Here is a 17,552-nt window from a genome sequence, read left to right as displayed (position 1 = left end):
CAAGACAGGGCATCCACTGCCAAAGCGTGGGAGGTTGGTGCACACGGGGTAAGTGAGGCCTGTGCGCAGAGGGGTCCCACGTGCATGGTAGACGCCCATGCGCATGGGGTGCTACAGCAGCATGGGCCTGTGTGCACGGGGTCTGGAGGCTGCACACACGGGGGTGCGCGTCTCGGTTATAGAAGCCTTATGGGTGGCCTGTGGGCACGGGGTCTAGAGGACCCGTGCGCATGGGGTTTGCCTGGGAGGTGCTATTTTGCTCCTGTTGGATGCCTTGTTCTTCCTTGTGGTCTTGTGGTCCTTCTCCTATGCCCATGGGATGTCCCTTAGCTGCTAGGTGGTATTCGTCTTCATACCTAATGACACATAGCATGGTTTGATCACTTAACACGTGTTGCTTGATGAGTTATAGTATAGTCCTAGGGGATGATGGACAGATGCTCCGCATCAGTCATCCAGGCTCGAGTGGCTCCATGCTGAGCAAGCGCGCCTCTAGAGGGGAGCAATGCGCTTATGCACGAACTCTGTGATGACCATGCTCGCTGTGAGCCCGCGAGCTTCCATCACCCGCATCCCCACCATGACTTGCTCCAACGCGGTGTCCGTCAACTCAGCGTGCTCCCACCCGGAGCTCTCCACCGCTGGCCCCGCCGGGATTTTGAGAAAGGGGTTGTACTGGCGCGTGTCTATGTAGACCCAGTGCTCCCTGAAGCCTTCCACCTCCTCAGGAATCCGCATGTCCATGATGTGCGCCCCCATGCCCGCGACCACCTAGAATGACACGCAGCCCGAGCACTGGTTGGCCGCGGTCGGCCGGAGGAGGAAAAATTTCCGGAGGAAAGGCACGAATGACATCACCCCTAGAAATGCCTCGCGGAGGTAGGCGGACACGGAGAGTAGCAGGACAGAGCTCGGGTGCAGGTGCGGCCCATGAACCAGATAATGCCTGAGCATAACATCGAATAAATCGGAGAAGGGAGTCACCAACCCGGTGAAGACGGAATGGAGGAAGAACGGAAAGGTCGTGCCCCCTCGCTGAGCCGCAGGGCATGACGCCATGGGCCCCGGGGCTACTTACAGCCCATTGGGAACCAGAGTACCCTGGCTCGCACCGTTCCTATTGTGGATGCCTGACATCGTCGGCCGCACCTTTCCTGGGCCCTCCTCGTTGAGAATCAGGGGCTTTAGCAGCGCATGCCTATAATACCCACAATGCGGCTATATCTTCCACGTGTCGGGGCATGACTTAGAGGCATAGCCGCATGGTAGGTTTGTCGCAAGAGGGATAATCTTCACATAATCCCATGTACTGAATAAGAAAGGGATAAAGAGTTGGCTTACAATCGCCACTTCACACATATAACAAGTTAACCATACATCATCCAGAATACAATCAAGGTCCGACTACGGAACCAAAATAAAAGAAGACAAAGATCCCCGACCGTCCCAACTAGGCTCCACTACTGAACAATAGGAAACGAAACACAACAACGAAAAGATCTTCATCAAGCTCCCACTTGAGCTCGGTTGTGTCACCTGCACTATCATCATCGGCACCTGTGACTGTTTGGAAGTATCTGTGTGTCACGAGGACTTAGCAATCTCACACCTGCGAGATCAAGACTATTTAAGCTTATGGGTAGGATAGGGTAATGAGGTGGAGCTGCAACAAGCACTAAGCAAAGATGGTGGCTAACATACGCAAATGAGAGCGAGAAGAGAAGCAACGCAATGGTCGAGAAGCTAGAAGTGATCAAGAAGTTATCCTGAAAACTACTTACGTTCAAGCATAACACGAGACTGTGATCTCTTCCCGGATTCCGCCGAAAATAGACCATCACGGCTACACACGCGGTTATTTCATTTTAATTAAGTTAAGTGTCAAGTTCTCTACAACTGGATATTAACAAATTCCCATCTGCCACATAGCCACGGGCACAACTTTTGAAAGTTTAAACCCTATAGGGGTGTCCCAACTTAGCCCATGACAATCTCTCACGATCAACGAAAGGATATTCCTTCTCCCAGGAAGACCTGATCAGACTTGGAATCCCGGTTACAAGACATTTCGACAATGGTAAAACAAGACCAGGAAGACCGCCCGATGTGCCGACATCCCGATAGGAGGTGCACATATCTCTTTCTCAGGGAAACACCGGATGAACACTACGTATAGCTCAAACCAGCCGTCAAGTTTCTCCGAGGTGGCACTGCAAGTGGCTCTAGTTCGGACCAACACTTTGAGAAGCACTGGCCCGGGGGGGGGGGGGGGGGGTTAAAATAAAGATGACCCTCGAGAGCGTGACTCCCAAGCGAAAAGTATAGGTGGTGGTGAGGAAAATGGTAAAATCAAGGTTGGGCCTTGCTGGAGGAGTTTTATTCAAAGCGAAATGTCAAGGGGTTCCCATAACACCCAACTGCGTAAGGAACGCAAAATCAAGGAACATAACATCGGTATGATGGAAACTAGGGCGACAAGAGTGGAACAAAACACCAGGCATAAGGACGAGCCTTCCACCCTTTACCAAGTATATAGATGCATTAATTAAATAATAAATAATGTGATATCCCAACATATCCATGTTCCAAAATGGAACAAACTTCGTCTTCACCTGCAACTAACAACGCTATAAGAGGGGCTGAGCAAAAGCGGTAAAATTGCCGGACAACGGTTTGCTAGGAAGGTGGGTTAGAGGCTTGACATGGCAATATGGGAGGCATGATATAGCATGTGGTAGGTAGCGCAACATAGTGATAGAACGAACAACTAGCAAGCAAAGATAGAAGTGATTTCGAGGGTATGGTCATCTTGCCTGCAAAATTCTCAGAGTTGTTCAAAGCTTGATCCTCGTTAGCATACTCAACAGGTTCCTTGGTCATGTACTTGTCTCCCGGCTCTACCCAAGGCAAGAACACAAGCAATGGAACATCAATCAATCACAGTGCAATGCACAAGCAACATGATGCAATACGTGGCATGATATGCAATGCATATGCGTGCTCTGGAAAGGAAAGAATGATCGAGGCATCAACTTGGAAAACCAAGTATGCCGCTGGAAAGATGAGATTATTTTGGTCGAAATTGATATAAAGATCACCGGAAACGGATGCACGGTTTGCAAATGGCAAGCAAAACAAGAATGGTGCAAAACTTTGATTAATAGCACGATGCCACTTAGAATGAAACAAGAAACTAAGCCACGACACTTCAACATAGCAACGAAGCATATGGAAGTGATGTACAAGAGATGTTTGACAAAACATGAACACTTAGCTATGGCTAAATCACACCAGAACATGTTCAAACAAGCATTGCAAAATTGCAAAAGATACCAGCTTCACAGACTTAGTGAAAATACTAACATGGCATAAACAGCATCAGGAAGCAATGTTTAGAGTAAGCAAACAACATGCTACAGGAACATATCATAGCAAACAAAGGCATGGCATGAATATACTAAAAGCATAGATCAAAAGTCCCTTACTGATTATGATCCAAAAAGGCACAGAAGATATGATGGCACCCATGTAAACATAGGAAGATTTATTAGCAGTTTTATGAAGGCATCTTCGCGAGCTCATGCCACTCACCACAAAGCATTTCATGACAAAATAAGCATACCAATAGCAGTACGACATGTTCATGAAGCTAACCATGGCAAGAGATAGTTAATAGGATGCATGGATCACTAGAAACAACCATGGCAATATTGATCAACATGTTAACACTATGCCAGGAACATTTTATAGGAAAAGTAGAGCAAGAAAGTGACATGCTAGAGCACTCCACAATCGTATCCAGGGAAATGAATGGATAGATAATAACCACATGTTCAAAACATCCTCACTGAAGTATCCCAAAATAAGCATGGATCAGTATGTAGCATCAAGTTTACATGGCATCAAAATAACAGCAGGAAAAAGACAGCAAAATCCTAAGTCCCTGTAAACAACAACATTGTGAAGCCTAGTTTGCATGCTTGTGCTAGTCACCACATAGATCACAAAAATACAAGACAAGCACCCTTGTAAAGATGGCATGTTGTATCTCAAAACACATGTAGACCTCATGCCCATATGATGCACACATCAAATGCAACAAAAATGACAAATCACCATAAATTGATAAGTACCAGCAGTTAACATTTTATAGCACTCTTGCATAAATGATAATGGCATCATAATGAACATGAATATGCATGTAAATGCTTCTATCGTGGAGAGCTCAGCGAGACAAACAATACGACATATCATATGCATCATTTGGAGTCACGGTCCTGGATTTATGGCATGCCAAAGGGGGCAAAAAAATATGACGACAGGAAAAGACTATAGAATTTTGGACCTCGGGGAGGAAGTGGATGAAGGGTGCAAGATGAGCCGGTGCGGTGCGCCGATTGGATTGGTGTCCTGGTGGATCTCATCCACGCGGACAAGATCTGGCGGGAGTGGAACTCCGGCGAGCGATGGGGCGGCGCTGTGGAGGAGACAACGAAGTGGCGCTGGGCGCGAGGCGGCGAGGCCGGCGAGGCGGGCGGCGGTGCGGTGGCACACGGCAGCGGCGGGCGGCTCCGCCGGCGAGGCCGAGGCAGAGGGCGCGATGGCGGCGGCGCGGTGGAGATCTAGGCGGTGGAGCACGGGGTAGAGGCGGCGCAAGAGAACGGGCAGCGGGGCAGCGCACGGAGCCACGGTGGCGTGCGAGATCCGGCGGCGGTGGACGGTTGGACCGAGAGGGCCCGACCCGGGCCTCGGCGGGTGCGGTTGAGAGAGGAGACTCGGGCGAGCTGACGTGGCGCGACGGGAGTGGTCGGCAGCGGTTGTGGGGACGTGTCGGCCTCTGATTGACCGAAACGCATGGAGGATGGTGGTGTACGTGTCCGCCGGCGGGCGGACATGTCCGATGGCGCGGAGGGAGGCAGAAGCTAGGGTTTGGCCTGCGATTTTGGACGGGGAAGGCCTTTATATAGGTAGAGGGAGTTTGTAGTGTCCAAATGAGGTGTAGTTTTCGCCCACACGATCGTGATCCGATGACGGAGGACATGGAGATTGTTTAGATGGGTTATTGGGCTGGTTTGGAGGGGTGTTGGGCTGCAATACACAAGAGGCTTTTGCGGTTACTCGGTTAACCGTTGGGGCATCAAACGGCCTCCAAATGGAACGAAATTTGACATGGGGTCTAACGATGGTGTACCAAGGCCATTTGACAAATCTCAGACCATTCCGAGAACGTTTAATACCCGCTCACGAAAAGAGACAAGAGGGGTGCGCCGGGTGCATGTGGGAGTGTCGGATTGCGAAACGGACAACGGGGAAAATGCTCGGATGCATGAGACGAACACGAATGCAAATGCGATGCACATGATGACATGATATGAAATGCATGACATGAACAAAAAACAAAATGAAAGACAAAACCCAACCACGAAGGAAAAATCATATCACATCTCCAGAAAAGGCAAGAGTCAGAGTTACAAATATGGAAACTTTTATCCGGGGCATTACAAGGCCCCTGCTGCGGCTCGGTGGCGGTCTTCTTCTCCTTCTTTCCAGGGGCCATGGCGGTAGACGAGGTTGTGAGTTGGAGAAAGAAGAAAAATGAAGTTCATTAGAGGATGTGATTTTTCTTTCTAAGTACAAGAAATATGAAAAGACTATATTTACTTCTTTTTCTACCCTATTTTATGTTAGAATGTTTATTGTTGTTGTAAAACATTTTATTATTTTCAGTTTTATTGGACGTGTTGGCTGTGTGCATCGTGTTATGCAAAGGCCATGCAGTCGCTCAGTACCTTTGTATCACCTCGATATATTATTTGACAAACATGCCCTTTACCAAAATAAACTTCTTTTTTCTAAGAATTATGACTCATATATAATTGGTGTCGTTTTGTTATAGGTGATGATTCTTGACTACAGATTACTATTCCCGACAGGAACAGCTCAAGCTCACCTTATTAACAGTTTTCACACCCCTCAGGGAGCTATTGTAGCAAAGTATGTCAAGTAGTTTCTTTGCTTGCTGCAAAATTAATTTGCTATTTCTGGATTGTTGAAACTAACTTTATAGTTTATCCAGGATGCAAGTTGCGACCATATTTAAACTTTTCATCGGTAGCTTTTCTTGGACTTCGTTCGCATGGTTATACGCTTCAGGAAAAGGTTGTGGATTTTCAAGCTTTCCCTTGTTTGGACTAGAAATGTATAAGAAGAGGTAAGAAATATGTTTACAAATATTTAGTCACAAGATGTTATATGTTCATACTATCTCCATGATTAAATATTAATTAAGTTTCATTTTATCAAAAATGAGGATAACCCCTAGCCTCTATATTAATTAATGTCACAACGAAATATTAACGATTGAACAAAGCTAGTTAAAGCCAAACACAGATGCCGAACAAATATTCTAATAGAAAGAAAAAGGAAAATAACCCGAACCTAACTTCTATAACTAGCTCACCACAATCATCTTCTCTGATATCTACCACAATCTATTGCTAGGGACAAATCACCAAATAAAAGAACACGAGGCCCAATGAAAAGCATGCTATGTCTTCAAGAAGAAATGAGGCTCACATGTTGATGGGTCCAACCAAATGTCAAACTTCGGATGTCATTCCCAAAGCAGAGTTTCAGGCCAACACCTTCACCAAGGGCACAACACAAGCATGTCGACATTGGTTGATATAGCAGAAAGGAAAGATCATGGGTGTAGACTTCTTGTCGAAACAATTTTTAGAACAACCTCTCTGCTGGTTGGAGCCTTCTTGCTAGCCGGAGTTTTGATAGAAACAAAGGCCCACCCATGTAAGTGACAAAACACTGAAAGTAGGTGGAGGACCTCGCCACCCCACATCTATTCACTACGACCACACCCTTTAATACCTGATGTTCGGAAAGGGAGGGGTGTTGAAGAAAGATCATGAAAATTTTGAAATAACTAGAGATGGCTAGGACTGCATCACCTCATATTGGGATAGCCTGATTCATCCTCCTATTGGAGCGCCACTAGTGTAGAGCAATGTTGTGCCTCCATCGCCATTGAGTCACTTCCATGTCCATGCCCAAATTTGCACCCCAACAACAGGGACGAAACCATGACTAGCACAATCACCAGGCCTCAAAATGATAATGATGCAAGTGAATTTCCAGATCCTTCTTTAGTGAGCATGTTAGGTCTTGTCCAACTTCATATTTCATATTATAGATAGAAATGTAAATGACAACCATTTAGAGAATAGTATCATAAATACATAAATAATGATATTTCCCAAAATATGATAACACATATTGTTGATTTTAGTAGTTATACTTTTACTCCAAAGGGTGTATCAGCTTTAAATTCAACATGTCTTCAGAATTTATAAATGAATATTCCCTTATTTCTCTATACAAAATTTTGAAATAGCATACACATGTAAAGCACATAACCCAAATATTAGATAACAAGGTTAAAAATATAAGTGTCCTAGGCGATCTTCAATGAAATCAACATCCTAGACAACTTCTTAGAAAACCATCTACATTGGCCAAATGATGGGTATTAACACTCTACAAGTGCAAAGCCTTTCTAGAGGATATTTAGAAAAAACACCACAAAGCCCAACCCAGCCCATCAACTGCCCCCAATATAGGGATTGACTATTCGTCACACTGGGGGAGGAATAGTTATTCTTCGCCCCCTCTATTTTAACATCAATTCTTGTAATTTTATGTTCCATAAATTTTGTCTTATTCAGACATAAAAAGATACCGCAAAAAAATCACCGTATTTTTTTAATGTTACAAAAAGTTACAAATGCAAAAACATAATGTAAAAATATACATAAAATTCAAATCTTCTGGTCTTATGATCTATATATTTGTTTTCCTATGCCAAATTTTCTGTAGTGTATCAATATAAATATAACTATTTGTATTCCTAATCTATTTATTTATGAAACGATCATAAGATTACCTCAGGTGAAGAATATATTATTCCGCACCCTGGGTGATGAATAGTCAATCTATAAGCCATAACATGATCCCATTTTTCAGTTCTATTTTTTGTTACGAGTTTTTAATCATTCATCAAAACGAGGCATGTGATACGGCGTTGGAAAGCTATAGAATAGGCAAAACTTTTTCATGCCAGACACTGTTTTAGTTCCCGTAGGGTTTTAAATGAATTTTGAATATGGTGTGGCGCCCTTGAGTGGAGGTGGACGTATTTACATGAAATGTTTGACTGGTTGGTAGAAATGATGCAAATGACACACCTTGAGAAGATATCGACAAGACACAACCTTTTCATGTTGAACATTCTTTCTAGTTCATTATGGCTTAGATGCAATTTTAAAATAGTGAAAAGCGGATGTCATTTCTTTGACAAACCCCATCAATAGTGAGTGACATCTAATGGATAACTGAACTGTGGCCGCTAATAGTATTCAGCTAAACGCAGTTCACTAAACCGACAAAGAACTTTCTTTGAATGAACACCGAACTACAAAAAAAATCCACAGGGAAAATTGTAGTTGGTGTGAATTGAGTTGAACTACATGAAAAGTTTGGTCTTTTATCAACATTTTTAATGAGTCTGGAGTGAGAGAATGAGGTGCGTGAACTAAAATTATTATTTCTAAGATAACTTTTTTTGTGTATAAAATCATGGCATAGACTAGGCAAACTACATTTTAAAAGAAGTGAACTTCTCATGATTTTTTTATTTTTATTGGTTTACCAAATGAGCAATAGAGGATTTTACAATGAACTACATATGGGGTAATAGTATTTTTTCAGAAAACATGTCCTTTCAAATTTACACATATTATTCTTTAACACAAGTAGTACACACAAGATACACCCAAACGAGCATATACAAACCAGCCGAACTATGTAGTCGATCGAGGCCAACTGCATGACTGTGTCCTGGACTAGGGGATGCTTGCCACATTAGCTCCCAGCCATATGTGTCGGGGTGAGGACCACCTGTGAAAAATAACCGGTGGGCCACACTTGAAGGGCCTAGGAGCGCCAAGGTGGATATCTCCCGAAGACTTGGCGCATACTCCAAGACTTAGAGGTCGTCTTCGACACATTTATCCTTCAATGCTACTGACCTATGTAGACCCTATCTACCCCGGTATCTATATAAGCCGAGAGGTTAGACCAAAGACGACAAGTTTTGTACACATGCAATCTCATGGTAGATCAATATATGTGTCTCTGTTACCATCGAACCAAGGCTACTCGCTCTAGACACCCTCCACAAGATCTGTTGGATTTGACTCCATCATTGGTGGCCCATGCTGGTCCCTCTGAGTAGTCGAAGCAGTTCGATAGCACGGCTCTAGTTCAACGGTCAAGTCAGTAGCAGTATGACTTTCTACCAAGGCAGATCTTTGTCTTCGGTAGCGTCACCCTCTTCACAGATCCGACCGGCCACCTAGGCTAGGTCGAGAACTTTGCTGCAGCTCAGACCATTATATTTGGCAACCTAGAGTATGTCATGGACTATCACAGTGAGCTGGCTTTCTTCAACTGGGTGTCACACCACATCAAGAAGCATGACAACTCACCGACCCAAACCTTGGAGTCAATCCAGGTGCCGGAAGAGCACCACCCCTAATGCCTAGGCATCTAGCTTGGTTCCTAGTGAAGAACCTAGGTCCATGTCAGATTGGACCTCGGAGAAGCTCTCTCTTGTCCCGATGCTTGATCGGGCCATGAATGAAACAAAGGCACTTCTGAATGAGATATTAGATTTGCTTCAGCGGCTTGTGATCTAGGACGTTGAAAACTAGATTTACAATCGGATCTGGCGAGAAACTGGGGGAGGTCAGAATTTTCGACCCACCCACCACCCATGTAATCACCAACGTTGAAGATTTAGCCAACATCCTTGCAAGCGCATCCGACGAGGCAACCCACATGGATGATGGCGTAGGAGAGTCCTCGGGCAATTCTCCATTGGTCATCAGGACAAAGGCTAGTGGAGTGCAACAACCACTACAACGTCTACATGGTAGACACCCCCAAGAATGAGGAGACAACCTTTAAAAGAATGATGGTGGAAAGGGAAATGTCGTTCCTCGTAAGGGAGGGGACATCAACAATAACGATGTAAAGACAGCGATATGGGGCAAGGAGGCGACAATGATGATGGAGGCTACAATCCCAAAGAGGAGGTGGATTAAAATCCCAATGAAGACCTCGAAAGAAGCATCGGCTCTAAGGATGAAGACATCCTCAAAGAATCTCTGGGCAATACCAACTATGACACATTGCACATAAGACAAGTGAGTATAGCCAAGAGAATAAAGAAGAAATCTTGACTTCTTTGAGACTTAGAGGACCACCTTAACGATCAGTGAAACAATCTCTTCCAAGCCAAAGACGTGCTTAAAACCTGGCTAGCACGGATAGAATCCAACATTCAGCCTTTATACCAATGGAGGAACCTCATGGATTACAGGGATGCAGCAGCCAATGACGGCATCATATCAAGGCAGAAGTTGGCCGATGATCCCAATTGGCTACTAAAAATCGACCCACACGTCACGGAATGTCAAGACGGCACTGATAAGCATGCTCCCGATGCTATAGGGCGCATAGATCAGAATCCTGAACGTGATGATTACAGGCTGGATTCTAGGGGCAAAAGTCCATTAAGGCCCGTGAACCCACCTCCGTCTATTTACCAATCCAAGCAATGCCCAGCTACTGGACACACATGCTACCTAGCCTGGCTGGCCAAACATACTGATGTACATGATTACACTAAAAACCAAATTCTATCCATGTCATACGTGCATCATGCCACTTCACGTGTCTGAGGAGCTGCTCGCTCCCAATGTATCATGGGTGAGGTCATGGAGCATCAGTTCTCGAACGGGTTTGAACTCATAAAAATTGATCACAACAATGGTACCACAAATCCCTTGGTATGGAATGAGGATTTCCTCCTCGCTGTCCAAATCACGGGTGGACACAATGTCCATGCTCTTAAATACTTGCCATTAAAGTTGAGTACTATCCTACTAGACTCGAATGATGAATGGGATGACATCGAATATGATTTTCAGTCCAAATTTGAGGGCACCTATGTGAAGTCGCCTAATGCCGATGACTTGGCCAATATTGTATGGAAGCCTAGTGATTCAGTGTGAATGTTCCGAAATCGATTCTTAACAAAGATGAACCACATCATGGACTGTCCCGACGTAGAGGCCATCGCATCCTTCTAGCATAATATCACCAATTAATGGCTAGCTAGAGAACTTGGGCATGTCAAACCAAGGACTATGGCAGACATCACCCGGCTGATGACTTAATTTTGCACTAGCAAGGACTGGCTTGCTATAAAGCAACATCGGAATGACGGTCCTGACACATCCGTGGTACGTGACAGGAATAGCAAACCTCATTGAACAACCGTCGCAGTAGAAGTGATAGTAGTGCCAAGGACGGTGAAGTTAACGCCGGATTCAGCAACCAGCACGAAAATGATGGCAAAAGGAAATCTTTCCATGGAGGGGGTGGCTCACACTTCGGTAGGATCTCAGATCAACCATGCGCCATCCATAGAAAACCCAAGATGCTGGCCACCCACACTAATTGGAATTGCTGGTTTATGAAGCAAGCTAGGAAGGTCACGATCAAGAACCAGGCTAAGAGCCAACCCTGCGGCAACAACCACAACGGGGATAGAGACCAACCCCAGCCGAGCAATACTGGCCAGAACATTTCCCTCTAGAGGCAACATACGTTAACATGATGTATGCTATGCAAGTCACCAAAACGGAGAGGAACCGTGCGCTCCATGGTATGTATGATGTAGAGCCCGCAAAACCCAAGTATAACTAGTGGTCGGAATTACCAATAACATTCGATTAGTGTGACCACCCGACCAGTGTCTGCCATGGAGGAACAGTAGTCATGGTCCTCGATCCCATTATTGATGGCTTTCATTTTGCTCGAGTCCTTAGGGATGTAGGTAGTAGCCTGAACCATATATATGTTGACACCATTAAGAAGATGCATATCAACCCAGCACAGATCCAACCTAGTACTACCAAGTTCAAGGGTATACTACTAGGCATATAGTCACAATGCTCTCGCAGGGTAACCCTGGATGTAGTGTTCGGCACACCCAGCAACTACTGCCTCGAAGACTTGATCTTCGATATTGTTCCCTTTATCAGTGGGTATCCTACAATCCTAGGTAGAACTAGCTTCTCCCTCTTCTACGCCATCCCGCACTACACTTATCTAAAGCCTATGCTGGGACCCAAAGGTGTCATCACGGTAAATGGCAACATAGAGTGATCACTTGGAACTGAAGAGCAGATTGCGAATTTTGCACCCGAGGTGCAAGAAGCAAAGAGGCATCATGGGCAAAGGCTAGATTAGGTAGCCCTCATCCCACTAAATGTTAATGGTCAACTCATGGTGCATCCGATGATGACTCCGGCATAAATTAGACACCACCCAAGGACTAGATGAATGCCACCTCGGAGCCTGCCGAACAAGATCATAAATAGGGATACACGCTCTATCTACCCCAGTGCACTCCTGAGGATCACAAATTTCTAGTAAAAATTATGTGGAGGCTGGTGCAGCATGATGATACAAGGCAATACGCCCAATGTCAGGTAAGATAACAAGGACCATATCCTTAAAAGCTATGCATGAAGCAGTGGCACAATACCAAGGTGAAGATTCGTCAGATGAGGTGTGAAATCAGGGGTTGGCTCGAAGCTTGGTTTCCTATGACCTGCATCATATCGGCATAGTTCCAGGTGGTACACTAAGCACAACGAAAATCTTTAAAGTTGATACAAGGAGCACTCCTCAGTTTAGGTGGGGAATAAAGGGCAGTCCTATGCTGATGAAAATCAGACATTGCCACCCTTTCCTGGACAAGGGATGGGAAAAAATGGTCATGCAGAATGACACAATGCCATTGGACATGATGCCACAAGCTCATATCTTGGAACGCTACCTTTGCCCCAACAACCTTTAATATGTTTAGCATGTATCTTTATTTCATGCTTAGGTCAATCATTAGGCTCACCCTTGTTCTGATATTGAATAAAGAGAGACCCAATGTTTGGGTTACGAATACACTCTTGGTCTCATTCAATTTTGATCAATGCCTTTACTTCACTACACTCGGGTTGATTACTTTATTGGACGCCATCAGGCGCCACAACAGGTTCGTGGGGGCTGCAAAAGACAACCCAATCTTCAACACATCGAGGTGCCCTGTGAAGCCATCGATGACTTCCTCAGACCTTTGCCATTATATGCATTGATTTTGACTTGTGTCTTGGGTATATAGCTGGGTTGCCTAGTTACTATATTTAACCCTTACATTTCCGCTTGCTTGGCTAAGGGCATACTGGGAGCACGTCTATGATTGTTACTTCTGGTTGAACCGGTAAAGTACCTCAAGTGGGAGAAGTAGTAAATTTACAAACACAAGGTTTGTTTTTGTAAAGCGCTAGCTTTTCTTAAAAAAGTTGAAATGGCTAAATCTGTGATCGACAGTTCCAAGTACATGGATCGAACCAGGGCCTATTTACTTTCCATTACATACATGTTGTCTAACAAGTGTATGTTTAAGCCCTATAGGTCAGGTTGCCTGGTGTTTCTAATAAATTAACTTAGAGGGAGAAGCCGAAGATGGGCCAACTGCGCATTATAATGTTAAGATCAAGCCAAAATAAAGTATGACACATAGGATGGGAAAATTTAAATTCTCCTGTACAAAAAAGCAATATTAAACAAGTAGCTTGTCGAACTTCATAATATTTATATAAACGTGGCTTAGCATACCAAGGATAAAAAGTGCCCTTCATAGGTTTTCTAGGATGCCTTGAGTTTACAATCTTTCTAGGATATTTGGGCAGCTGGCATCACCTTCTCGAAGAAGACATCGGGCTAGACTTCCTTTCCATTGTTGTCAAAAGGACAAGTGGATCGAGCTCCTACTTCGGATAATGGCCTGCAGTATTACCCATGCCTACCGAGATCCCTCCAGGCATGTTGACTATGTCCACCTCCAGATTTAATTACACTTATCTTGAAGGCAGTGTGCTAGCTCAAATGCGAAATGCACAAACCAAGATAGCGATTTTGTATATGCAGGAACAATCTTGTGACACAAGAGATGATATGATACCAAGACGATACCAATATGATATGGTATTTATGCAATGGAAGGTACAGATCACTAATGTGCACAAGTAACGATGCCGACAATACTCAAATGGCTAGTCTCGATAGGCAAGTTATGCAAAATGGGCTAAGGGGTTAACAATGTAATGGCAAGAATGTAAAATGATGGGATACCACGATACCAAGATGATATAGAGGTTACCGTTCTTGCTTACGGTTAGGGTGTCAAAATGGTGAAGAGGTCAATGTCGATGACGACCTTGAGGCGATGATGAGTGGTGGTGTTCTTGATGTAGATACCAAGATGATGTAGACCCGTCCCTAAGTAGCCGAAACACCTTAGGAAACGGTAAAAACAGCAAACTCAAAATATCATACGGAAAATTTCAAATGGTGGAAGTGGAGATGGCAATGCGGAAATGGTGGTGGTGGTTGATGAAGAAGAAACCGTCCCTAAGTAGCCGAAACACCTTAGGAGACTCAAGTCACCACTCAAACAACCACAAATGTTATATGGAGCAAAAAGGGTTAGGTTGCGGAAGGCTATGGTGGTTTTGCGGATGATATGGTGGAGGGCCTAGGCAAAGATGCCAAAATGGACAAAATTTGATGGAGTCAAATGGTGGTAAAACCAAGATGAGCAGATCGGGCACGTTGCTAGATTTTCAACGAGCCAAAGAACACCCAAATCAGAGTTCGGGAGTGGAAGTTATGGGTGAAAACGTAAAGTGGACGTGGCTGATACTGGGAGGGCCGTGCGCACGGGGTCCAAGGCCCGTGGACACGGGCCCCGTGCGCACGGTACACGTACCGAGGGCACGGGGTCACCTGGGACTGCGCGGGGGCCCGTGGGCACGGGGTAGGTGGAAATTTCACGATTTTGTGGCGGAAATTGGAGATTTCTTGGGCAAAATTTGAGAGATTTTGGGGATGGATGGTGGTCGTCGATGTGGAAGCTCGTGGTGGATGTAGTCGATGGACTGATACAATTGTCTGGTGGTGAATGAAGATGTAACCATCCCTAAGTAGCCAAAACACCTTAGGAGACTCAAATCACAAAAAAAATTGTATGGCTCTTTTTGTGGGGATTTTCGAAATTGGGCAAGAACAAGCAAAATTAGGCTAAAAACTAAGAAGGGGGCTCCAATTTCGTCAGAAAGCATGGCTCTACTACCAAGATGTTGTAGGGCGGAACCCTAAGTGGAGATCTTTCACGAATTGGAGGGGGAATCCCCCAGAACAAGAAGAACACAAGAGAGGAAACAAGAGGAAACACTCAATTGACTAGATCCAATCACACATATGCTAGATCCAATCATACAAGAGATCGCAATGATTCAAGAATAGCAAAGGAAAGATACACGATACTAGTTCATCCCAATCCTATGAGGAGAGAGGTATTGATGATCCTATGATGGGGATCCTTCCCTAGATGGGCTCTTGGTATCCATAAGTGGATCTTCTCCCTTAGGAGGACATGATCTCCTAGAGGAGTCGGTACAAGGGGGGCTCACATAATCATCTCATATACTTTGCTATCCCAAACAAATGGTCTAGGTACGGAATATATAGGTAGGTGGATGGAGGGGACGAAGAGGAGGCCCAACAGCAGCTCATAGCCATCCATCCTGATGGGCCCGTGCGCACGGGGCTCCCGTGGGCACGATACAAGCCCATGCGCACGGGGTGCTCCAGCACCAGCTCCCTGTGTAGCCCGTGGACACAGGGTCTCGGGGGCCCGTGCGCACGGGGTCGCCTGGGACTTCATGTCCAGCTCCTGTTGGGTTCCTCCTTCCTCCATTTGGGCTTGGGGTCCTTGTCCTTGGCCTTTGGGAAGCTTCCTAGCTGCTTGGTGGCGGTCACCCTCATACCTAATGATGCACACCGATCCACGGTGAGGTAGCAACCAAGTCCTATGGATTCATGTAAATCTTGAAGAGGAGCGGGTTCACCTTAAGTCCGGTAGGTCCACTTGGAGCTTGATGTGCTATGAAGGTGTACATGGTGATGTCCGTAGGATGCTCCACATCACATCACAAATTAAAATCACCTCATGATGGGGATGGACAGGGCGTCAGACCTTGTTGGGATGGAGTTTTTCCTAGTAGCTGACATCGGCCCCTCGACCCTATAGGTTTGGTCCTTGGTGGTCAAATGGAGGGCATGCATCCCTACAATAGTTTTCCCTGTGTAGAAACCCCAGATGGTCCAGGTCTCATCGTTCTCCTTGATGGACTTTGACATAAGGTGGGCTTGGCTCGGAGGGGCATGATACCACCAGGGAGCATGACGTTGTTTGAAGTGACGCCTTCTGGATGAAATAATCCACCCTCCCCATGAGCCTTGTCTGTACCTCATCCTCCCACCAAGTGATTTCCCTGGGGTTCCAAGAGAAGATCCTCTCCAGTTTGGAGACCAAGAAGGCGGAGGTGATACTTTCTTGGTTCCCCATTGGCATCTCGGTCATATAAAACCATTTGCCCTACCAATTCTTCACTGTTTCGATGAATTTTCCCAGCAACTACTTGGTGCTCGGGATCTTAATGATCATCCTCACCATGCACTCTCTGGGTTTGTTGTCGCTCGGGTGCATCTTGATGCAGAAAAGCTTCAGCCATAGTCCAAAATGGGCTCGATGTAGACGATTGACTCATAGAAAGTGACATAACATGTGATATGGAGGATGGAGTTGGGGACGAGGTGGTGGAACCGAAGACCATAAAACTAAAGAGGTCCTCGGAGGAAGGGATGGATAGGAAATCCCAAACCTTGGAGGATAAGGGAGATGAATATGACGCCCTCGCTGGCCGGGGGGCTCGGGGACCTTATGGAAGAGTGACCCGTCGGCCATTTGACAAGTGGAGACGGCTTTGGGCGACCTCAAACGATGGGATGTATCGAGTGTCCCAGCATGCAACTATGTCATCTTTGGTGACGATGGAGGGGTGCCATGGCCCCTGGTACTCACGGACTTCTGGCTTTCTCCGGCCGCCTTCACACTCTCTCGCGGTGGCCTTTTGCCTGCCCTTTGAGGGCCTCACTACCATGTGGGAACCCTCCATGGACATCTCTCAAAGGTGAAGGGTAGGAGATGAAACTTTTTTCTAGGCGATGGAGCTCGAGGATGACAAAGGCAAGATTGGCATTAGGAACATAAAGCTTTATTCATCTTGCCTTTAGCCTTTTACGGGCAAGTGAAAATGCAGATTGAATGCACTGCTTGGCAGTTATTTTGTGAGTTCGCCATACGACGTGCGTCAAGAGCACGCGTAGATTGAGGGGTCTGTTAATGAGGCCACTACAAATCCAAAGCACAATCTCTTTATTCATTAGATGTACCTATAGTAGTGGCCTCAAGCCACGCTAGCACATTATCATGGATATGAAGT

The 17,552-nt window shown here is 45.5% G+C and overlaps 1 protein-coding gene across 1 annotated transcript in view; it reads left to right on the top strand.

Moving 5' to 3' along the window:
• Positions 1-17,552, top strand: part of LOC123042769 (probable metal-nicotianamine transporter YSL3) — a 107,935-nt gene that overhangs the window by 59,175 nt on the left and 31,208 nt on the right. The window contains exons 3-4 of the mRNA XM_044465159.1: positions 5,897-5,994; positions 6,077-6,211. Of these exons, the coding sequence (XP_044321094.1) occupies positions 5,897-5,994; positions 6,077-6,211 (233 nt within the window). The remainder of the gene's footprint in view (positions 1-5,896; positions 5,995-6,076; positions 6,212-17,552) is intronic.

Source organism: Triticum aestivum, chromosome 1A (assembly GCF_018294505.1).
Source record: "Triticum aestivum cultivar Chinese Spring chromosome 1A, IWGSC CS RefSeq v2.1, whole genome shotgun sequence".
In the NCBI taxonomy this organism is placed as follows: Eukaryota; Viridiplantae; Streptophyta; class Magnoliopsida; order Poales; family Poaceae; genus Triticum; species Triticum aestivum.
This window is presented reverse-complemented; position numbering and strand designations above follow the sequence as displayed.